The 25,356-nt window shown below is 40.3% G+C and overlaps 1 protein-coding gene across 6 annotated transcripts in view; it reads right to left on the reverse strand.

Moving 5' to 3' along the window:
* Nucleotides 1–25,356, reverse strand: part of LOC139751225 (Kv channel-interacting protein 4-like) — a 196,255-nt gene that overhangs the window by 108,787 nt on the left and 62,112 nt on the right. Inside the window, exon 1 of one of the 6 annotated variants that reach the window (XM_071666434.1) lies at nucleotides 3,284–3,316. The exons of 4 other annotated variants lie outside the window; for them this stretch is intronic. Coding sequence is in view for 1 of the 2 variants with exons in the window: in XM_071666428.1 (XP_071522529.1) it covers nucleotides 861–930 (70 nt within the window). In the remaining variant the exon portion in view is untranslated. Of the gene's footprint in view, nucleotides 1–860; nucleotides 1,187–3,283; nucleotides 3,317–25,356 lie in introns of those variants that run through there. One more of the 6 variants, XM_071666428.1, reaches the window with a different exon arrangement.

Below are 25,356 nucleotides of genomic sequence, written 5' to 3' on the forward strand. Positions count from 1 at the left end.
AAGAGATTCATTCTATTGATCACATAGATTCCCGATGACACGCAGCTATCTAATGGATCTATAACACACGTCTATCTATTTTCGTGTTCTTTGTCTATTGCTTATTAGCTGGTAGGCTATGACGTCACGGATCTACGAGAACACTAGGAGCATAGTGTTCGTGTAAGGTGCTCGTCACAAGACACAAATGGACTGTCTGGATTTGATAAGACCTGGAGATAATATAAAGTATCAGAGGAATAAAACTGATATACAGAATTATCATGTCTCACCATGAGAAAGCATCGACAGAACATAGAAAATGGGTTGCTGATTGGAATTCTAATCCAGTTATAACAGTGCGAGTTAGAGAACTCTAGATTTGAAAAATCGCTGGTTGTGACAGATGAAGGAAATGGCTCGGAGTTCTATCAGTGTTAACAAACTTAGAAAACGGCTCTTGTGATAACTATTTATGCAAAAACATTTTCACACAACTGAACGAATACACATCTTATACCTTACTTCACCTGGACGAGCACAATATTGTATGTTATTAGCAACATTATAACAAGAACGAAATTGTGAGCATTTTCTTAAGGTCATAAACGCAAAACAAAGATATGTAAAGATTGACATCAGATGAAGTGATCTTTGAATATTCATCTTTAGTGACATCCTACAAAGAAGACTTCATGACAGTGACATCAACACAAGAACAGCATCGAACATCACAAATGACGTCACTAGAACGAGCCAATGGCTATGTCACTAGCGAGGTCAGGTTACACCTGCGATCAGGTCAAGAGTTCAGATCAGGTCAAGAGGTCAGATCAGGTCAAGAGGTCAGATCAGGTCAAGAGGTCAGATCAGGTACTCACCTTGCTTGGAGCCTCCAGGGGGAGGGGAGGATTGCTTTCCAGCAAAGCGACTGATACTGGAACTCAGCATCTTGGCGACGGGGTCTCACTGGATCTTCGTGGCTTGTCGTCCCCCTTCTGTGCCCGACACCCAGGTTGGGTAACCTCTCGTCTGGCAGGACACCTGGCTGGGTGTCTGGCTTGACGCTCAGCTGTCTCTGTGGTCAAGTGTCTGGCTGAAGTTCCAGCTTCGTGGATGAATCCAGAGAGCTCTTTCCAAAAAGGTTATAGGAGATCTTGGTAGACTAATGGGAGTTTTTTCTCGTAGTCAGATAGCTTCTTTCCAGTCCTAATACTTCCCCCAGCACCAAATGGCGTTTTCCAGAGTTAAGACTCTCCTTCCAGGAGTATAAATGATGGTGTGAACTCGATATGTTGATTCAGTTGAGTAATGTTCACCTCAATGTCTGTGATGCTCCTTAGATTCTCTTGTCTGGAATGCCCTTCAGAAAAATTAGTTTCACGTATTGTGATCAAGGGCTTGTGTTCAGTCCAGTGTTGTTCCTCTGGTTGTCTTGAGAAAGATTCTTTCAGTGGAACCAGTGACTACTTTGATTAAAGAATTTCTGGAAAGTAATGTGTTTTGTGTTGGTTGACCGAGGCGTGTCTTGATGGAGGAAACTATCAAACGCTCACAAAGATCTTATTAGATTCAGGGAGGTCGGTGGCCGAACCAAGATACATACAGAAAACTTGACTGGTTTCAGGAACGAGTGTGGTCACAACTTGAACTCCTGAAGAGAACTTGGCTGGTTTCAGGAAAGACTTTTCTTCTCATGACGACTTAGTAAAGAAGAACTGACGACACAAGGGTTTATCGTTGTGGTCTGATCCATCTGAGTTTCCTTCTAGTGTAATGAAGTAGTGACTGAACTTGTCAGAACAGAAAGAGGACCGTCAAAACTTCAAGCACGTCTTCACTTGGTCGATATAAAATTAGTTTTATTTTCCTGCTGAAAATTTCGTTAAATTTGGTCGAATTTTGGCCAAGAGTGAATCTATGCTTGGCCGACGACTGTTCATAGTTTAGCCGATCAGTTCTCAAGCTTTGGTCGAATTTTGATCTAGATTCAGTGGACGTGTCAGTACGGTTAAGTTGAGAAGGGTTGATGTAATGGCACAAACTGGGCGATTTCTGGTCGTTTTGGTTAGGCTTCGGGCGAGGACATATTCTCTTCAGGATTCTGGTCGAACTGTTTAAAACCCTGGACTAGATCTGGTCGACACAGGAAGTTCGAGGGGGTTAATGAGAATGGAACTGTTGGTCGACATGCGACGGAGAGAGAACTCCGAGACAGCAACCCCACTACCACACTGTGGAGGCTCCGACCTGACACTGATGTCTACCAGCACGACCACAACCAACCCCCACCACACCCCACCCTTCCCCTGAGGTAACCCCCCACCCACCCCACTCCACCTATGAGCTCTCCCAGCTAACCTCCACCACCACCACCGCAGTCCTGCCCTTTTACCAACCTTCCTTCACCCAGTTTCTCTCTCTCCTCCCTTTTCTTCTTCCGTGTTCTTCTTCCCCACAACTCATTCCTCATCTATCCTCCTCTTCGTCCTCCACCAATACGACCCCCAGCACATCACGTAGTGAACATACACCTACATTTATATTGCAGAAATATGGACGTAGAGAGAGAGACATCGATTTCCAGGCAGCATTTAATAATGCATTGCCATCGATAAGAACCGTGATTGATTTTCGTGAGTTAGTTGGGACATGTCACGCCATGCAAGGCTCACGAGAGACTAGCTACTCTACTTTATAAGATTTGCATGACTATATATTTCATCATTCATAATTGCTGGTTACGTCAGCGTGCCTTAATTTCTCCAATAAAACGTTGAATCAATACACATTCGTCCACACCAGTACGATGACTTTCCAAACACACGATTTAGAATTATATACAAATCTTTACATATAATACAGGTGTTATATACATACGAGTCATTTCCTGTTTCATATCCCCAATATGTACGTAGAATTACATCTTACATATCCAGCTTAAGATTGAACACCTTATAGTACTGCTGAAATTATGATGCATCACTATACAGTACTGCTGAAATTACGATACAACACTTTGCAGTACTGCTGAAATTACGATACAAAACTATACAATACTGCTGAAGCAGCAACACAACAGTAAACAATATCCATGAAATCATGCGTTATACTTGTAGGTTATGTGGAACCAAGTTATCACAACACATTCAAAATCACAACTCGTTGGTTGATGTTATGGACTATGCGAGATAAACATGTCATTGATGGTGTGTGTGTGTGCGTGTGTGTGTGTGTGTGTTATAAAACTGTCGTTAATGGATTACCAAGTTACATCTCATTAACAAAACTGGTTCTTACATACCTTATTCCAAACCAATGAAATCATTAGCTGTTCCTGCTCACCTTCTGCAAAAGATATTGACAATATAATGTTGTAATCTTTGCTTATTATCGTAACAAAAGTACATTTAATTCTTTTTCCTATTTCACCAAAGTAGAAAATATTTTTATAACTTACAAGGGGAACTTTAAAGTTTATCTTCCATAGAGTTGCTTTGTAATTTTCCCATTTCTCATATATATATATATATATATATATATATATATATATATATATATATATATATATATATATATATATATATATATATAAACTTGCACACCTACAAACAAACATGCAACAACACCTAAATACGTCTAGAGGCTATACATGCGTATATTCAAGTTACCATGAACGGATCTCCAATAAATTCGTTAGGTATATCTTGCTATTTTTTCTTCAATATATATGTATATATATATATATATATATATATATATATATATATATATATATATATATATATATAGTGTGTGTGTGTATTTTAGATCAGCAATATGAATCTTCAGTTTATGTCTGATATTTCGTTCAAACTTAGTACACACTTTTCTCTCCCATTTTGTTAACACTAACACACTAACTGTGATTCATACCCATTCAAGTAATCCTATATACAAACCCCTTGTTATAGAATATAAGATTAGACAAGTTTAGGTTAGGCTAAACAGATTTTCGTTTTCTGTATTTGATCTTAAACGTTTTTTAAGAAAACGAAACGAACATAAACTATACAAAACGTCGGCCGATTCCCGGAGTTGTGTTACTCATTCTATAAAGGATTATCATCCCGAGACAGAGCTTGCTCCTGTGATTTCATCGAGAAAGTGTTCCACTTTTACCAAATACTGGCTTCAAGATTTGAATAGCAGCAAATATAGCAAGAAATAATTTAAGCAACTAAGAAACCGATTCAATGTTAAGGAATTCCCCATACCAAGAGAAAATCTTGTAAAGCTGTCTTTAGCGTTGTAGGGGAGTCATTAATGTTAATACCTGTGAGAAGGATTGATACTAGAAATCAATAAAGTTTTTGTTCTTCTAGGGAAGATGGGGAAAGGGAGATTACATTTCTATCCTGTGACTTACAGTTCCTCGTTTGGAGTAGATTAAAATAGGATGAAGTATAAGCATGACTAATGACTAAGAAATTACAAATATAGGTCCCGTAATCACTTTGTGTGTCTGTTCCTCGAGATAGAAGCTCTGCATTCGTTTCTAAAGATATGCCTAATACCCTTTAGGGTTGAACATATGCAACAGTTTCACCGTGGGGAGGACACAAGCAGTTTAAAGAAGAGAATGGCAAAAAAGATTCCCAGATCTCATCAACCCCCTGCCAGGCCGAGCCAAGCGTCGTGTGAGTGTATATACAGAGCAGCTAACAAAGGCAGGACACTGTGGTGATGATAGGGTCCAATTCGACATAGGGAAAGTATAGGATCTTGGATACCATTAGGGAGTAGCTGGATGGAATCTATATACGTGTGTGTGTAGATTTCATTTAAATTGTATATATGATTATATATGCCCGCGATAAAAATCGGGCTGAACTGTTGAAATATAATATTTCTAGGCATGAAGGTCTGAAAAGTGAATCGAGTCAGTGCGTCAAAACCCTCACGTTTTTACTATAAAGAGGATCTAAGACGAGTCCCATTGGACCATTATACTTGGTAATTACTATAATGTTATTATTTCACTTAGGAAGTTTCCCTTTATGGCCAGAGATAAGAGTGGCATGATAATGCAAACCCACGACCAAGAAATTAAAAGAAAATTGAATTGCTCTCTCTCTCTCTCTCTCTCTCTCTCTCTCTCTCTCTCTCTCTCTCTCTCTCTCTCTCTCTCTCTCTCATCTAGTGTGTGTGTGTGTGTGTCTGCATGTGTGTGGGCGCAATAAGATCAAACTTCGTGGGCATTCGTCTGAAGATATATACGAAGGTATACTTCCTATGGATATATCCGAATTCTTATTTATGACTACCTTAGGCAAACATACCACAGAACATACAAGACGGGTAATGTAATACCCCACCCACCATACCAGCCCTCACATCATACACATTCCTGAATACATACTATACAATCAACTCTCCATCTCAGGAAAAAACCACGAGAGAAGGTGTATTGAAATCGCAAGAAAATGTGTATTGTAGAATTTGTAAAATTTGTCTTTCCGTCATGAGTAAGTATATGAAAAAATGTTATCTTATTTAACTGGCTTTGAAGATATGAAAAATCTTTACGTTATCATATTAATATTTGAAGATGAAACAAATATCACATTTACGAAAGAATGAACAGTACAGACAAACTCTCTGAAGACCATACATCAGAAGTGTCCTTTGATAGTGTAAGAAAAAAATATAACATTTGTGAAACAATTTACGTAAATGATTTATTAAATGTTTTTTGAAACCTTAAACAGACTTTGGCCTAATATGTATCCTGTCCATCAACACTAGTATAAGATTATATATATATATATATATATATATATATATATATATATATATATATATACTTGAAGCCTCAACAGATGCGATCGAGGTTCAATATTCCTTTGCTCCTGGAGGGAAAAGTTTTAGAAATATCGAATAAAATTACTGAAGTTCCTTCATGTAATACAATAAGGATGGTATAGATTTATTGATCATAGCTTCTATATGGAAGAAGTTTCTAATATCTTGATTTCATGGGATCAACATTTCATTATGGCGATTATTTCTTTTAGGGAGGGAGGGAGACTCATTTCGTTCTTTTATTGTATATTTTTTCCCTTCAAGAAACAAAGAATACTTCATTGATCCTCTCTCTCTCTCTCTCTCTCTCTCTCTCTCTCTCTCTCTCTCTCTCTCTCTCTCTCTCTCACAGAGCTTGCCCGACCAAGATAAAATAGAATTCGTTTTTTCTTTTTTTTTTTTTTTTTGTTTCGTTGAAGTGGCCGGGAAAAGTGCCATTTTACGGCGCTGAACATTCGCGCGAACAGCGAGCGAAGACAATAAGCCTTTACGAGGCATTTCGTTCGGTTATAGATGGCAGTAAATGGTGAAAAACGAAAAACGTACTCGCCTGCCAGGTATGGCCAGGGGCACAGGATTAGTTAACCCCCCCCCTCGCCACGTTTTCTTTATCTCTCCAATCTTTGCTCCTAAACTGTAATGAAATGACGTAAACAGCAGCTAATCGTTTTGAGTATCTGATCATTTACTGCAATTTATTTACTGAATATATATATATATATATATATATATATATATATATATATATATATATATATATATATACACACACACACACACGAGATCAAAGCGTGGCGCCCTGCCTCTGGTACGTGGGTTCACAGCTTCCCACGCAAGCTTTATGTTCTCATTGTTTACATTCCGGGAAGACCTGGCGGATCCCCCGCTTCTCCTCCTCCAGAGGGACTTATAAAAGGCGCCGCCCCAGACGCCCCCCGGCCCCTCCTGCTGGGGTTTACCTGTGGGAGACGTTGTGTTTGTCCCGCCCGTCTTAACTGCAATGGTTCCTGCTCTTCAATGTGAAAGCCTGCAAGGCTATGGGAACGTGTGTGTGTGTGTGTGTGTGGCTTAAGACGTACATATTTTCTTTTTTGCCTTTCTCTTCGTTTGCTTCAGCTCTTTCTCCAAGCGAAATATCACACTGATATACGTGTGTGTGTGTGTGTGTATATATATATATATATATATATATATATATATATATATATATATATATATATATATATATAAGGGAGGAGAGATTGTGGTAGACAACGTGCAAGAATGCGGGACGTTGTGGCGGGAATGATGGTCGTGAATGAGACATGATGACACATCTGGACAAGACATTCCGGAGGTCAGCTTCCCCAGCTGCTGTTCTCTGGACCACGTCACGTGATCATACATTGACCAAATGGCTTTAAAGAGCATATCTCTCTCTCTCTCTCTCTCTCTCTCTCTCTCTCTCTCTCATCCATCTACCCACATTCCCTTATTTTGTGATAACACGAGGAAATATGAATAATAATTTCCATATTGTAGTTTTTGATACCGACTCGTCTGCTGTAATATCAAACATTTCGATAATCTGTAAATATTCTTTTCGTAATGACCGTAAACTGATTGAACAAAAGCATTTCCAACTTCACTATTCGCAATAATCATTCTTTTTAATGTCTTATTAAGCTTGTTCATGACGAAATACTTAAATTTTATAGCCATGCCTACCCATGATGCCGCCAGACAGGCTATACTGTGGAAAAGAGAAAGTCTCAATTTCTCGTGGAACAGACGCTGCTGCTGCACGAGGGCGCTGTTTTCTCCCAGGACGCGGGGTAACAGATGATGCTGAAACAGACATCTGTTCCACCCTTGACGTGGGGGACAATATATTGATAGTTGCCAACCTCAGGGGAAGGCCAGGCTATCACAAAATGACGCTTCCTTAATGAACCACAGAATATATATATATATATATATATATATATATATATATATATATATATATATATATATATATATATATATATATGAGACGACAGGTGGTGTGGTAGTGCTGTCAGACACACAAGGCTACATCCGTGTCAGAATAACGTCCTAATTACACTAACGAGCAGCCTGAAGTGCACTCACCTCGTCCACTCACACACACACACTTGAACACATACACACTCGCACTCCCAGGGGGTCACACAGGGCAACGAACACGTCAACGGAGAAGGAGTGCAATATTACTATGTCTTATGGCTTCCTCGAACACACTCGTAAGATCTTCATTCTTTCATCATTCTCGTGTTGCTGTTAACATGAGGTGCGTTTCTACTCTACTGAAGGAGAGTTAAGTGTACTTGTCCCATTCCCTTATTGCGTTTGTTTCCCAGGGTCTTACTTGAAGAGGATCTTGGTGTTAAAGTGGGAGTGTCTGTACTCCATGGAGGGTGTGCTTTCGATGTTGAAGTCTTCAAGGAGGAATTTATAGTTGAAAATACGGAGAACAAGGATAGTAAAATCAAGTTTTTGTTTCTGTATTGGAGAGAAATCATCAGAAATACTTAAATAAAGACTTACATATGAGTAAAGTATTTAAGCAAGTAACTTTACAATAAGTAAAGACATACTAAACCAACAAAACTCTCTCTTTAGCCGGACCAAATGTCAATCATAAGTTTACTGTCAGTTGTCGACATGAACCAACATTCGTTAAAAAACTGTTTACATCTAAACAATTTCTTGACAGTAAACAATATCAAATGAAATCATCCTTTACCTTAAACTTCAAGAATATGTAAATGTTGAAAAGTTTGTCCATTCACAATTTTTTGGTACATACTAATTTTCAAGCAAAGACCAAAGAAAATAAATCTACTCTGTGCATAAATTGTAACGAGACTACATAAAATTTCACTATCTCTGAAAACATTTATTGACTGGCTTCAAATTCCAGTAAATTCTTCATTATTCATTCCTGCTGTGAATTTATACCTAACGTAAGCCTTCTACAAATGTATTCATTTATTCATTGTTGGACATTAAAGTGTCACATTTATGTAATATATATATTTCTGCAGCAATTACACTCAGCCTCCTGTGCCAGAACCAGTTTACGGCAGTTAAAATGAAACCAGTTAATTCAGGGAGTGAAATACAGCCTTCAGAAAGTTTTTATCCAAAACAAAACAAAAAAAAAGAAGTATTCAAAAACATCAAAGACTGAGGAAATAGCCAGAGATTTTTTTTTAAAGGGACGAACAATACTACTAATAGTAACAAATGATTATTGTAGTATTGGTTCAAATGGGAATAGAAATCCTGCTCAACTTATACCATTGTAAAATTGTTTAAAGAATATAGTCGTGAGAAGTGGAGCCTCTGCCTCACTTCGTATGTGTGTATAGTTTCACTCCTGCTCACTGTGGTAGTTTTGTATGCTTCCCCGAGTACTTTGTATCTTGATAAACATGTGTCTACTCGTCATTCGTGGAGGAAACCAAAGCCTCAAGTTTCCCGAAACATTTAAACTGCTTTAAACGCCCGACCGAGACAGAGAGACGCATCATGCACTGTCATTCTTCCTCTGGGACATAAGAAAATTCACATAATTCACAGTGTCGAGTTTAAATGCGACTTAGAACGGATATGAAAATTCCCGAAATGTAATTAGATCCACTGTGAACATATATCTACATAAGTTCATCGATGCTCTAGACCTCCACCAGTCACTTCCATCCTTCTGACATAACGCTTGATCCATCACACACAAGGTACATCATCCACGATGAACCACATGAAAAACTTTGAAACATTCCGAGAAAAATATGATACTGTGTCGAAATGTCTTGAATTCTATTAATCTTTAAAGAAAAAAGCATGGGTTGCAGCCTCTCTCTCTCTCTCTCTCTCTCTCTCTCTCTCTCTCTCTCTCTCTCTCTCTCTCTCTCTGTGTGTGTTACCAACGCCCGGGACACTTCCATTAGTCTGCGGTCAATCAGTGTGTCCGCCTCTCTTATCTCATGGGTACGCCTCCAGGATATCTGGGAGGGTTCAGGGTCATGTGGAGGAGGTGGTAAGGGCTTGTTGGAGAGGATCACGTCCGATGGGTTGGCTGAGGGAATCCTGGAACACTTCCTACCACGATTCCTACATCATGATCATCATGTATAAAGTCCTCATCTCAATGGGTCGTACGTAATCCTACAGGAGGACATTATCCCGAATCATTACTAGTCTGTCCTGCTTTCACATCTTCCTCTCTCTTTCATCAGTTTTCGTTACCGTTATTATACCCTTAGCTTAATGCACATGGAGATTTCTCCCATTTCTTACTGAAAAATATCTAACGAATGATCTTTAGTTTACGTACTCTCTCCCTCTCCCTTCCTCCCTCTCCACCTCTCCCTTCCTCCCTCTCTCCCTTCGTTATCTCATTTTCCTGAGTTTCCCATCGAGCAGTTTTCTCATTTACCAGAAGGTGATAACGCATCTGTCTCATCACCACCACACAGGAGACACCCCCTCCACTCTCCCAACCATCTTCGTATGGTCTCACTCCACCTTCACTACACCATCATCATGTGCTCTGAAAACCAATCTTATTTCAGTATTTCATCTTGATGGTTTTGTCGTCGTTCCCAAATTCGTTTTCTGCAAATAGGATCACCCGTTTCTCGGATCCAGTGCGATACAATGTTGCATTTGCCTTCCACGAGATACACAAGGTTTTCATATGCTGTCTTCCCTAAAACTGACGAGTGAGACATGCGTCATGTGTGTCTGAATTCCTTTCGAATATCAGTTCACATTCTCTCAAAACTGAGAACTTTTGTAGTTATCGTATTACATAATTATGCAGATACAACTAATCATTTTCAATTATAAAGGTTACTCGGTTTTATTTTTCAATTTTTTTTTTTCCCCCAATCCAGCTTAATGTACCTCGTGCTTGCTTGCTGTCGTGGAATTAGCTACTAAATACTGATGGAGAGTAGCGGCAACACGGCCAACAGCACTACCAGCAACGGTAACAATAATAACAGAAGCTCTAGCAACAGTAACAGTACAACTTACTAAAGTTGACCAAACACTACAACACTTGGTTGTGGCTCAAGTATTAATAATAGATTATGGTAAATCAACAGAGTCGAGCACTCTGTGCCCTTGCTCCTGCGGAGGTCGGTGAATGGCGGAATAGCATTGTTCAGGGGTATAACCATTTAAAAAGAGATTTCGTTTTCATATTTCAGGTTGCAGATATCTAACTCATTAACATATTTTCCTGAAAACATATCACCTCAGCTGCCAATAATTTCTACCCAGTCAGGGAGATGGATTAGAATAACTGGACATGTGGACTGTCACAGTGCCTGTGGCAGATTCCTCAGCTTGTCTATAGACAGGAGGAGGACAGTCTTTTTGTGGTACAGATTATGGTGAGCCTTTAGCAGTTATGGTAGACTAAGTTATATTGTCAGGATGTTAGGGTCTCTCTCACTCTCTAAAAGGTGTAGTGTGCGAGGAGAACGGACGCGATGCATATGTATCGCTGGAAATGAAGTGAACTCTAAAGTGAGGCATAAAGATGTGAAAGCATTAGAGATAAAGAGAATGAAGGAAGGAAAGGGAGGGAGCGAGAAGAAAATGGACAGAAGGATGAATAGGCAGACAGACAAATCGAGGGAGAGAGAAAAGTGGTAGAGATAAAGAGGATGCAGATATGAACATTTTCTCAAAACAAGGTGATCAGGTGGTGATATAGACCCTATGGTGACCATCTCTGTCTTGTGGAACACAGAAATGTTCTTCCTTCCCACTTGACTACGTCATGAGTATCTTTCCTTAGATCAGAACAATATGATGACCTCATTTTCTGCCACAAATATTCCTCGATAATTTTGTGTTATTAGGAAAGTTCCATTAAACTCAAGTCTTCTTCATACAGCAGTCAAGACTCTCGTAAAGTGAGTTAGAATGTTTTATCACTTGATAGGTCGCGACCTTTCTTTTTCTTTTGCATAATTCCCTACGGAGGAAATGAGTCCTACCGAGCCCCGTTTTCTTTATAGGTATTACGGCTTTAGAAAAGTTAATTTGCATCTCTTTTTCCCAGAGGGTTAGGGAGGTAGGCAGCCGGACATTTGCATACCAGACATCTTGCAGGGGACGGGTCGAGGGCACAGGCCTTATCTTAATTTGTTGTGCAAATTAGATAAGGAAATAAAAGACTATCTTCCTTGTTGACGAGGAGGAAGAGAGGGGGAGGGTGATCTACAAACCTCTATCCATTTGAATTGGGTTGCCTCGTTGCTTGTGTTCGGATATGTCCGCCTACCTCTTGGTTCTGCCTGTCAGTGTGTGTGTGTGTGTGTGTGTGTGTGTGTGTGTGTGTGTGTGTGATCAAAGAAGAAACCAGGAATCATTAGGTTACATGTCTCATATTTCCTATTCAATATTATGGTCTTGTGAAAAGGTATTTGCAAACGACCCATTACTCTGTCCCCTTTTCGCTCGCCTATTCCATCTTGTCAACGTATGTTTCCATCACTCACCGGCCTTTCCTCTCCATCAAGCTCCCTCCCATTTACCCTCCATCTCCCTAAAGGCTTACACCAGACCCCATCATTCACCACCACCACTCACACTGTTCTCCATAATGGGTTCCTGACGTAATACGTCTATGCTTTTGTACAGACTGAAAACTCTGTTGATCCAAGACTTCTCGTGGGCTAGTAATGACTACATATACATACATATATATATATATATATATATATATATATATATATATATATATATATATATATATATATATATATACACTCTAGAGCTGGTGATGTATATACGTAGTAACACTGATGTGTATATCCCATCTTTATGGAAGGGTTGGGATGGATCCAGTTGTCTTGTTATGTAATACCGTCTCTCATGGCGGCGGAAACCGTCTATCTAGCATGTAGATACGAGATGGCCTACCGTCTCTATCATAGTTCTATTTAGGATGTATATATATATATATATATATATATTTTTTTTTTTTTTTTTTTTTTTATACTTTGTCGCTGTCTCCCGCGTTTGCGAGGTAGCGCAAGGAAACAGACGAAAGAAATGGCCCAACCCCCCCCCCCATACACATGTACATACACACGTCCACACACGCAAATATACATACCTACACAGCTTTCCATGGTTTACCCCAGACGCTTCACATGCCTTGCTTCAATCCACTGACAGCACGTCAACCCCTGTATACCACATGACTCCAATTCACTCTATTTCTTGCCCTCCTTTCACCCTCCTGCATGTTCAGGCCCCGATCACACAAAATCTTTTTCACTCCATCTTTCCACCTCCAATTTGGTCTCCCTCTTCTCCTCGTTCCCACCACCTCCGACACATATATCCTCTTGGTCAATCTCTCCTCACTCATTCTCTCCATGTGCCCAAACCATTTCAAAACACCCTCTTCTGCTCTCTCAACCACGCTCTTTTTATTTCCACACATCTCTCTTACCCTTACGTTACTTACTCGATCAAACCACCTCACACCACACATTGTCCTCAAACATCTCATTTCCAGCACATCCATCCTCCTGCGCACATCTCTATCCATAGCCCACGCCTCGCAACCATACAACATTGTTGGAACCACTATTCCCTCAAACATACCCATTTTTGCTTTCCGAGATAGTGTTCTCGACTTCCACACATTTTTCAAGGCTCCCAAAATTTTCGCCCCCTCCCCCACCCTATGATCCACTTCCGCTTCCATGGTTCCATCCGCTGACAGATCCACTCCCAGATATCTAAAACACTTCACTTCCTCCAGTTTTTCTCCATTCAAACTCACCTCCCAATTGACTTGACCCTCACCCCTACTGTACCTAATAACCTTGCTCTTATTCACATTTACTCTCAACTTTCTTCTTCCACACACTTTACCAAACTCAGTCACCAGCTTCTGCAGTTTCTCACATGAATCAGCCACCAGCGCTGTATCATCAGCGAACAACAACTGACTCACTTCCCAAGCTCTCTCATCCCCAACAGACTTCATACTTGCCCCTCTTTCCAGGACTCTTGCATTTACCTCCCTTACAACCCCATCCATAAACAAATTAAACAACCATGGAGACATCACACACCCCTGCCGCAAACCTACATTCACTGAGAACCAATCACTTTCCTCTCTTCCTACACGTACACATGCCTTACATCCTCGATAAAAACTTTTCACTGCTTCTAACAACTTGCCTCCCACACCATATATTCTTAATACCTTCCACAGAGCATCTCTATCAACTCTATCATATGCCTTCTCCAGATCCATAAATGCTACATACAAATCCATTTGCTTTTCTAAGTATTTCTCACATACATTCTTCAAAGCAAACACCTGATCCACACATCCTCTACCACTTCTAAAACCGCACTGCTCTTCCCCAATCTGATGCTCTGTACATGCCTTCACCCTCTCAATCAATACCCTCCCATATAATTTACCAGGAATACTCAACAAACTTATACCTCTGTAATTTGAGCACTCACTCTTATCCCCTTTGCCTTTGTACAATGGCACTATGCACGCATTCCGCCAATCCTCAGGCACCTCACCATGAGTCATACATACATTAAATAACCTTACCAACCAGTCAACAATACAGTCACCCCCTTTCTTAATAAATTCCACTGCAATACCATCCAAACCTGCTGCCTTGCCGGCTTTCATCTTCCGCAAAGCTTTTACTACCTCTTCTCTGTTTACCAAATCATTTTCCCTAACCCTCTCACTTTGCACACCACCTCGACCAAAACACCCTATATCTGCCACTCTGTCATCAGACACATTCAACAAACCTTCAAAATACTCATTCCATCTCCTTCTCACATCACCGCTACTTGTTATCACCTCCCCATTTACGCCCTTCACTGAAGTTCCCATTTGCTCCCTTGTCTTACGCACCCTATTTACCTCCTTCCAGAACATCTTTTTATTTTCCCTAAAATTTACTGATAGTCTCTCACCCCAACTCTCATTTGCCCTATATATATATATATATATATATATATATATATATATATATATATAGAGAGAGAGAGAGAGAGAGAGAGAGAGAGAGAGAGCTACCAGTATAGCACAAAGTGCTAATAAACTGACGATTGCTTACTTATGGTTGCATTGGGTCTGGCCTCTCAGACTCAATAGGTCTATAACCAGAGAGATTGGTGCTCGATTTCGGTAACATAAACTTGGTTTAGCACTCCGTGGCCTCCTGGTAACACCTGCATCTTTCTCTCTACATGAAAAGTGGTTCGATTCTCGTTGGTGAAGGAGTTAAGGAATTTCTTGGATGCGTGCGTGTGTGTGTGTTTGTTTTGACCACATTACAGTAAGCACCACTTTAACAGCAGACTACAGGAGCCATCCCCTCACACACACACACACACACCGTCTTGCCTTAATCATCACCGTTATTATCAGATCAAGTATTTACCCAGCAGGAATTCTCATTAAGGAGATTCTAATCTTAATTCTCATCTACGTTGAGACACTCCCGCCGTCTCTGCTTCTAGGGAGTCCCTGGGATGTGTGTAATCCCCCGATCCCATCTTCCTACAGCCATCTGATGCTATTATGCTGGTATTCCGGAACTTAATTAAACGAGTTCTAGTCTGCTAGGAGGGAGTTGGAACACTTTAAAAATAGGATTATGTCTTTCATGTCTAACATCTACCTGTGGGATTTGATGGTGAACTAGCCTAACACACACACACACACACACAGCGTATAGGAATTATCTTTTCCTGTATCCAAGTGTAGCTTATTCAAGAATCCTAAAAGCATTTTAATGACCCATAACCAATGGCTTCAGACAACCAGACCAAGAAGAAAAGAAAGATCAAGAACTGTGAAAGTCTTAAGATTTTTTCTCTCTCCATTACTCGTACTTTATCGTTTTAGAGCAAAACAGCTGCTGTGGCAGGAGCAGCCACCACAGCAACTGTGGCAGAAACAGCCACCACAGCAGCTGTGGCACGAGCAGCCACCACAGCAGCTGTGGCACGAGCAGCCACCACAGCAGCTGTGGCACGAGCAGCCACCACAGCAGCTGTGGCACGAGCAGCCACCACAGCAGCTGTGGCACGAGCAGCCACCACAGCAGCTGTGGCACGAACAGCCACCACAGCAGCAGCCCCAGCATGACAAAGAGGTTCTCCTGCACAATGCACATGTTCATCATGTGAACATACCCGGGACTCTGACACCACAAAGGGCAATAAACCCACTTGTGACGTGTGCACGAATAAATTGCCCAAGTTGCAACTCCACCTTGCCTTGACTCCTCTCCTCCCCATCCTTGGCTCCTCCCTCACCCCCTCCTTGGCCACATACCCCCCCATCCATTCCCTCCTCTTGCCCCGGCCACAAGAATTTAAAGTATAAATTTGGATCATTGAGGAGAAATATGGCTTTAAGTAATCTCTTGCGAGAAACATTGTTGTTCAGGAGTTACGTCTCAGGAAGTAGTTATTCAAGACAACGTCAACGTACAATTCTTGAATAAGTTATAATGGCCAGAAATGTACGATGGTCGGGAATACCTAATTACATGAATTAAAAGTCATGTGAATTCTAAGGAAAGGGAACACGCTTTTGGGTTAGGACTTCCGTATTTAATGGATGATGAGGATGTATTATCTCTGTTTTCAAGGTAATGTTATCTATCGTCTCAAGCATCAGAGGAGATAGAGACGGTTTTCCAATATCACAGCAGATGAGGGAAATGTACCTGAGATGTGTGTTATGGGACACGTGACTCATTCCTGCATCTCCCTCCTGCATTTCTCTTGTATTCTCTCGTGTAATTCTGTTCCTCATTCTCTCGTGCCATTCTATGTCTCATTCTTGTCTTTTACTTTCTCTTACTTCTCATTACCACTTCAAGTCTCTTCGACTCAACTATCATTAATGTATATCTTTCATTTCGTCCACCTCTCGTTTTCTGTTCACTCCCCAGTCTCCTAATGTGGTTCCTGCCTCCTCCCCAGTGGCCACTACCTCCTCCCCAGTTCTTCCTCCCCGGAGGTGAACTCTAAATTTTGGGTTGACAATGTCATTCGGTTTCTTTCTGCGTTGTATTTTTCAGCTTTTTTTTCATTACTTTAATGTTAACATTCCTTTTATCACACTTTTTTTTTTGTTTTTCTGCCTTCTCGTTTTCTCTGCCTTTCACATCTCTCTCTCTCTCTCTCTCTCTCTCTCTCTCTCTCTCTCTCTCTCTCTCTCCCCCCTCAACATCTTATGCCCTGGAGCAAGACACATCAGAGATTACCAACATCACGTGAACAACAGTTTCATGTCCTTAAGTAACATCCGTAACAACCACACACAAAGTTAAGTATGTCATTAGGCGAGTTTGTGACTTGGTTTCAAGTCACAAGTGTCTCAAAGGTCTGACCAACCGAGAGATGACAAACTTAAGTCGCAGTTTCTGTGCTACTTTGATATCTGTCTAAATGGAGGTAGACGTCTCTGTCTGTCTGTGTCTCTCGGGTGTGTGTGTGTGTGTGGGTTCTAGTCTTTATCAGTAACATCTAAGTTATTCATACTAGGAATTCCTACGTCCTGGAAGGGTTTGATAGTGGACCTCTCACCTATACATAAACTGACATACATACAGCACATGCAAAACTAAGATGTTGCACAACATACCATCATCTTTATGATAATCTCTTCCACCTCGTCTTCAGTACCTTATCAATCCACGTTATTTATAACGTCATAATTACCAAGATAAAAACTCGTTAATGGCCAACTCTCATTACAATATTTTTTTTGAAATCTTAATTACCTCAATTATCGCCTGACTTAAGATTGTAATATGTTCCTTGTTGCCCCATAGAACGAAGTAGACAATGTTTGGAATTGTTCAAAAGATCGTAAACTTTCAATACTTTACCGACCATAATTACGTTCTCGTTAACAGAAAAAATGCGAATCAGGAGAACCTGTTCTACACTGGGAAAGACTCACTATTTTTCAGTATTTGTATTTAATTGTAACCAACGGGCCCCTGTAATTGGTCCAATAGTTTTGAATGGTCTTCATCATGTTAATGGGGAGTGTTTGACATAGGTCACGCATATCTTACAACCTATTATCCCATTAATCTTACATAAAACTTAATTCGCACAAGAATCTCTCGCCTGCATCATGCCTATTATCCAGATCTATAGATGGGGTCTCTGTTAACCACATATACAGTCCCCATTAACCGAATGTATAACTTTCGTCTCCATCACAAAGACGTACCAATTATTGCACCCATTAGCAAGAGGACTCGCAGCCTCCCCGGCTAATGGGGGAGGAAAGCTGTCGTATCCATTACCTGGATGGAGTTGCTATCTGCCCCGTCCCCTTTAAGTCAACAATGTGCGAGGAACCGTCTCAGTTACGCAAGACAGAAGGGGTACGATACCCTCTCTGTTGGCCCCTGGCAACACTTACGTGTGTGTGTGTGTGAGAGAGAGAGAGAGAGAGAGAGAGAGAGAGAGAGAGAGGAAAATAGTTTTAGAAACGTCTCAAATTCAATAAGTTTGCGAAAGTTTCCTAATTAGATCAATTTGTAGGTTCCATTCTCACTAGTGGTGTGTTGGACGTACTTCCGTATATCTTGCTAACTTGTGTTCCACAAGACTTTTGTCTTAACGAGGTTTATAAATCAGTTTATTCCAGGTTTAACTTAAGGTCTCTACCAGCCGCCACTGGCAATAGAAAACGTCTGTGTTCCTTGTGGGCTAAATATAAAACCGATTTCTTAAATGTGGAACACAGATGATAAAAGTATAGAAATTGAATTATACCAATTTTATCTAGAAGACACGTGAATTATTTCCCACTCGTTCTTAAACTAGGTAGTGCTGTAACAGCAAAGAATATGTTAAGTAATTTTCTGTTTTCAAAAGCATCTGTCTCGAATTCTTGTAAAAGCGTTCATTATCGTTTCCGAGAAATGATCCTTTTAACTAGCAAGTTAACATCTCAAAAGTTTATAGTTATTATATATTACTAGTTGGGCAGCAAGAATTTGAACTCTCGGCATTGTCACTGCCCTACATAAGGGTTAAACTTACAAACGTCAATATCCCATGGATGGACTTGACCTTGAATCATCGTTTGTAATTGACAATAAAGGTCAGATTTCTGCACATAAACGACCGTCGATAATCAATACCTTCGAATAGTAACTTAGGAAGAAAGACTTGAAAACCTTGCTCACACAATGATTATTTCTCTGATGAAACGATGCGTTCCACAATGACTGAAAACAAATGGTCAGGGAATGTTAGCTAAACATGACTGTTTGATTGTCGTGAACCAGGTCGTTGACTGCCTGCTAGAGATAAGACAGGTCAAGTACAAGTGACGCTGGTGGTTTTGCGCTTTACTTCCATCACGTCTCTACCTGCAAGGCAGAGAGAATGGTATTCCTGAAGTGGTTATAATACAGTCGGAGAATATACGAAGCAAAGGTGGAAAGATAGTAATGGCGTCCATATATAAACAACCATACATAAAAAACGCATATAATATATATATATATATATATATATATATATATATATATATATATATATATATATATATATATATATATATATATCCTTTCATACTATTCGCCATTTCCCGCGTTAGCAAGGTAGCGTTAAGAACAGAGGACTGGGCCTTTGAGGGAATATCTTCACCTGGCCCCCTTCTCTGTTCCCTCTTTTGGAAAAAAAAAAAAAAAGGGGAGGATTTCCAGCCACCCGCTCCCTCCCCTTTTAGTCGCCTTCTACGACACTCGGGGAATACGTGGGAAGTATTCTTAATCCCCTATCCCCAGGGATATATATATATATATATATATATATATATATATATATATATATATATATATATATATATAAAGCAGGACGCATATACACACGTCCTGGCAAATGCACATCAAACGCAAATAGAAAGGCACCTACGCCCATACATACGTATTTCATCTTTCGTACATACCAATTAGAGCAATTATATCATTAATTAAGCAAATAACAATTAACGTTTTACAAAAAAGTTTGGGATGAAACAGCATGTAGGAAGGTGGGAGTGGTTGGATGGAGGTAGGGAGTGTTCTTTGCTTCGTCAAACGAGAGAACAGGTTTTATTCAAATTCATCTGCCTCAACCCACTCTTTTACCTTTCACATTCAAAGCATGACTGTCATTGATAATGGTTTCAAACAAGGATTATAAGAATCCGTAATCACAATCTTAACTACTGAATTACGAAATCCTTCCCATCGTATAACTGGCCACCTTTGTGTATCTACCCTCCACAATATTGAGTAAAATGGCTTTACAATGTCTACCGAGCCTTGAGAGACGAAAATGCTTCATTCTGAACACCTGTAACTTCACAACAATGCTGGCGAGAGATCATGGTGAGAAAAGACTGAGATATATAAGGCCTGGGGAATCGTCCAGGATTTGACTGCTGAACATGAAGGATGATGAAACAAGAGAACGAACATTGCAGAGAAATGATGAGTGGGGGGGACAAAGACGGCAATATATATATAATTTTTCATACTATTCGCCATTTCCCGCGTTAGCGAGGTAGCGTTAAGAACAGAGGACTGAGCCTTTGAGGGAATATCCTCACCTGGCCCCCTTTAGTTAATGTTTTGGAAAATTAAAAAACATATGAGAGAACATATATATGTGGAAAAAAATATATTGATAACAGCAGTGACAAAAATAAGAGGCAATTATGAAGTTAGTAAATAGACGAATGAAAAAATATCCGGTAAGATTGGAGTAAACAGAAGAACAAACAGACTACGAAAGAGTGAAAACAACACGCAGTTCCATCTCTAGATGGGTAGGTCCCATCATCACTAGCAACACTATCCCGTCCCTGGGACCTGATGGGTAGGTCCCATCACCGACACAGCCTCGTCCCTGGTACCTGATGGGTAGGCCTTTCCTGCCGGAAGCATCAGACATGCCTTAAGTTGCCAGATATTTTTAGAGGTGTCCATGTCGAGGACGGAGGCAGTGGAACGTGGGCAGCAGACACTGCAGAGTTATACATGAAATTATATATATTTCTGAATCTCTCTCTCTCTCTCTCTCTCTCTCTCTCTCTCTCTCTCTCTCTCTCTCTCTCTCGTCTTTCATACTAATTAAGGAGGTTGTGATGACCAGCCTTGACGAAAAACCAGTTCCAGGAGTCGCAGAGAAAACCCTCATCTAGATTTCCAAATCCCGTAACACCATCGCCCTCCCCCTAGATTTAAATCTGAGAGTTCTAGAAGTGGTCTAGTCACGAGTCCAACAGTTCTAGATGAAATAGATACAAGACGCGGGCACGAGCAGGGTAAGGGCTGGCGCTCAACGAAAATTAATGACGAGCGAGATAAGGACACGACAGGAAATTAGCGCGACGTTTACCCCATCTGTGAAGCAGGGACGCCTCACCCGCTCTATCAGATGATCCAGACCTGCAACATGTGACGAACACAGTGTGGTGATCGTACTGGCAACGTCGGCACTGTCGATCGCAGAGCTGTGGCTACCACACTGGCAACGAAAGCGTTACCAGTCGTCCTCTGTGTTGTCGTATTGGCAACGCAGGCATTGTTGATCGTTGAACTATGGGTGTTGTATTGGTAACACAGGCATTGTTCATGTTTTCGTACTAGCAACGTGGGTATTGCTGACCGTCATAGCTGCAGTTGTCTCAAGCAACACGAGTCACATTTGTGCTCGTCGTACTGAACACGTTCGACCCTGGACATATCTCCTTCACGTCTACAACACAGGCAACACACACGATCTCAACACAGTTAATATCACGCTGGGAAACATGGAGGCTTGATCATCACAACTTTGATTACTGTGTCTAGAGCAACACAGTTTCCCCAGCTTTGTTAATGGGACTGACAACTTGGGCAACAGTAATTAAAGTATTTAGGTTTGGAACTGTTGGACCATTTAGCACATAGTTTACAACACTGGGAGATTAAAGGGTGAATCATATGTTTGCATAAGTTGCACATTACACAATAATAAACTTTCCGATATCCTATAATCAACAAGACAACTGATTAAAGTCTGGATTTATGAATGGGAAACTAAACTACAACACTGCGTTATCAGAACCTCATCTGGGAGAAAGAACAGTCTATCCCTTCAGATTAGAAACACTTGGAATCTACGCTATACTCGATTAATCTTCAAAACCATCCCATCAAACCTCAACTTTGATATATCTGCATACGATACTCTTGTGGAATATATATCACATCTCACTGGTGAATATGGACCCAGTTCCATCACAGGAGTCACCGAACAGGAGGCTATCACAGGACCATCATCCAGGCAGACCTGCTTCTACAACGATTCAGAGCTACATCTGCCATCAGTGAGAATATGGCTCTATATTTGATGAAGCCTCCGCCCTGGAGTGAAATGGCTTATCTCCATGACGTACCCTCGTTCAGGATACAGGAAGGTCCTTCAGTCTCCATGATCTCCACCGCCAGTAACTTCGAAATGGAATAATCCTTCGCTTTGTGCCGTCTTGCTGCTGCTGCTGCACCAAAATCAATCTATGCATTGCGCCGAAGGGTTGGATGTCCTTGTGGTGTCCTTGCATGTCTACAGCTTTGATAACCTGGGGACTCTGGTGCTTCAGATGCAGTGAAACCTCGACAGCTACCTACAGTATTCTACATCGCTTCTACAGTGCCCTCCAGATGGGAAAATTGAGACGCTTAATCGTCGCATGTCCATTCAAATACATGGATAAGCTAAACATCTTAAGACAATCATCGTATATAAGGCATTTATTTATCGCATGATTTCCTCAGTTGATATGGATGATATTAAATAACATACACGAGTGAAAACCATGTAACATACAATATCTACATACAAACTGACAGCACACAATAGCAAGCACATGTCACCTGCCTGTGTCCAACATATCTGCTGCCATCATTACTCTTAAAGCTGTGGAAAACTAAACTTTTTCGCTTTTTTTTATCTCAAACTGTCAGCGGAAAAATTTGCTTATCTAGGAAACGAAGTTGAGCTGCCTCTCCCTTTTCTGCCTTCACCCATTTTTTTTTGTAACCAAGCCTTTTTGTCTCGGATTTTATCATTTGTATATTGTAGGGAAGGGGCATCAGTGGCGTACTTTTCCCAAGTAAATTCTATAGTTCCGGTATTCAAATGTTTACGAAACAGTCATGTCCGAGAAAAGAAAATCACTTGAAACCGTTTAACTATTTTGGTGTCAAAATTGGTCAGTTGTTTGGGCTGTAGGCTTAACCGCCACGTCATAACCACAAGCCTTAAGTCAAGAATACGCTCCTCAGGCTAGGACCATAGACGCTCTCATCGCCATGCACTTTGAAGCTGTGCATCCCAACGGTCTAAGAAAAACGTACTACATCAGGTAAAACAAATAGTTTCACTATAAATCACGTTGTGTAGCGGCCTAGTAAAAGGCAAGACGTGATAGGAATATTACTACTACACCTAACGTCCGATCAAGACTGCTATACGAAGCCAGACGTACGATTATTAAGCCAGACGTACGATTAAAAGCCAGACGTACGATTAAAAGCTAGACGTACGATTAAAAGCCAGACGTACGATTAAAAGCCAGACGTACGATTAAAAGCCAGACGTACGATTAAAAATCTTCAATTTTACGATATGCTGGCCTTGTCACGAACTACTTATTACGAATGATTCAGCCAAATATACTAGATATACAATCAATTTCAAATTTACGGTTAATGTTCTCCCCTTATCATCACGAGTCGATCGTATACTTGTTAACCAAATTCACCAGACGTACGATCAAACAGTAAGATTATGAACAATATTCATAAGGTCATGAATCACTTCGTTTCATGTCCGATCATTAATAACATTCAAAGAAACGATATACATTATGATTAAAGACCACTTACAATGATGAGGAAACGTTAGACATATCAAAAATATTCCAAACGTACGATAAATCTAAAGGTGTCAGACGTACGATTCAGATTAAAGCGCGCGCACACACACATTATATATATATATATATATATATATATATATATATATATATATATATATATATATATATATATATATGAAACCACTAATCAAGTTCCATTATTACGAAAACGTAAGATAATAATTTTCCACGAATAGATTCAAAATTATAAGCGTCCTTAAATACTTATCAAGAGTTATGGTCACAAATAAATATGCCTGACTTACGATAAATGAACTTTGCAAAATATTTATTTGCACATGTGAAATTTGACATTCAATGGCAGTGTTAAACATCAGGATGATGGAAATCGATTTCACCATACATTTGTGCAACTAACAACCAGATGTATCATCTTAAGTCATCTGAAGAAATTCTCAAAATAGTATGCGAGGATGAAGTCAAACGCGTATGACAAATGGGAATGCTTAGTTATGCCAGATACACATTATCTAGTCTACTTGTGCAATGAAAACTAACCACAAGATCGTGAAATGCACTTTTCTTCAAATACGCCAGACGTACGAATAAAATTTCAATAAAATGTATAAGAACCACAGACGTACGATCATACACTAATTAGCAAAACAGACGATCAGAATTACCTGCAGTCAAACGGAATTAAAAGAAAAAGTTACGATATTAAAGGTATCTGGAACTGATGTAATGCCAATCACGTTTACCGACGATCAAGACCAAAAACATCAGACGTACGATTAAATTTTCTTCCAAGACGAGCTGTGCTAACCATAATGGATACGAATGATGCAACCTATGCCTATAAATGTAGAAACACTATACCTAGAATATCAAAAATAACATTAGGCTCAGATACGCCAGACAGGAAGAAACTTTGATGATGGCACTAAAATGCCAGACGTATGATAAAATAAGCCAGACGTACGATCAATTGCGAGGAGTCAGGGGTATGATGTACAATCACTTAAGAGCCACGCGTGCAATAAAAATTTGTCCACGAGAGCAAGAATCGAGGACGCGCGATCAAGGCCCAGGCCATAAAAGAAAATTTCAAAATACTCGACGATAAGCTGTTGTATTTCTTATGTTGGACGTTTATAGTAAATACAGAAGACGGTTAGGTCTCTTGTTCATGATTGTATAGCCGTTGGTCACGACGATGTGGACTCAACTTCTGATCCTTATGGTATGCGGTCACTGGTCGCGTATTTGTGCTTAAAGGTCGTACAGTTGTACTCAAACCTCTTACAGTCTAGCCGGAGGGTCCTACCACCTTTTTCCTGAGAGGTCGTTCCGTAGTGTTCAAGCGAGCGTCGTAACCTCGAGGTCGAGGGTTGTATCGTTTCGCACAGAAAATACAGGAGAGCAGACTGGTCAGCCTTCGCTCATCCCGCAAGACGAGTATTCATGGGTAATTCCGTCTTGGTCATAACCGTTCCGTCATACTCAAGATTTTGAGTAAGCTATGGTTATCACAGTTGTCTTACATGGAACAT

This window comes from Panulirus ornatus, chromosome 11 (assembly GCF_036320965.1).
Source record: "Panulirus ornatus isolate Po-2019 chromosome 11, ASM3632096v1, whole genome shotgun sequence".
Lineage (NCBI taxonomy): Eukaryota > Metazoa > Arthropoda > Malacostraca > Decapoda > Palinuridae > Panulirus > Panulirus ornatus.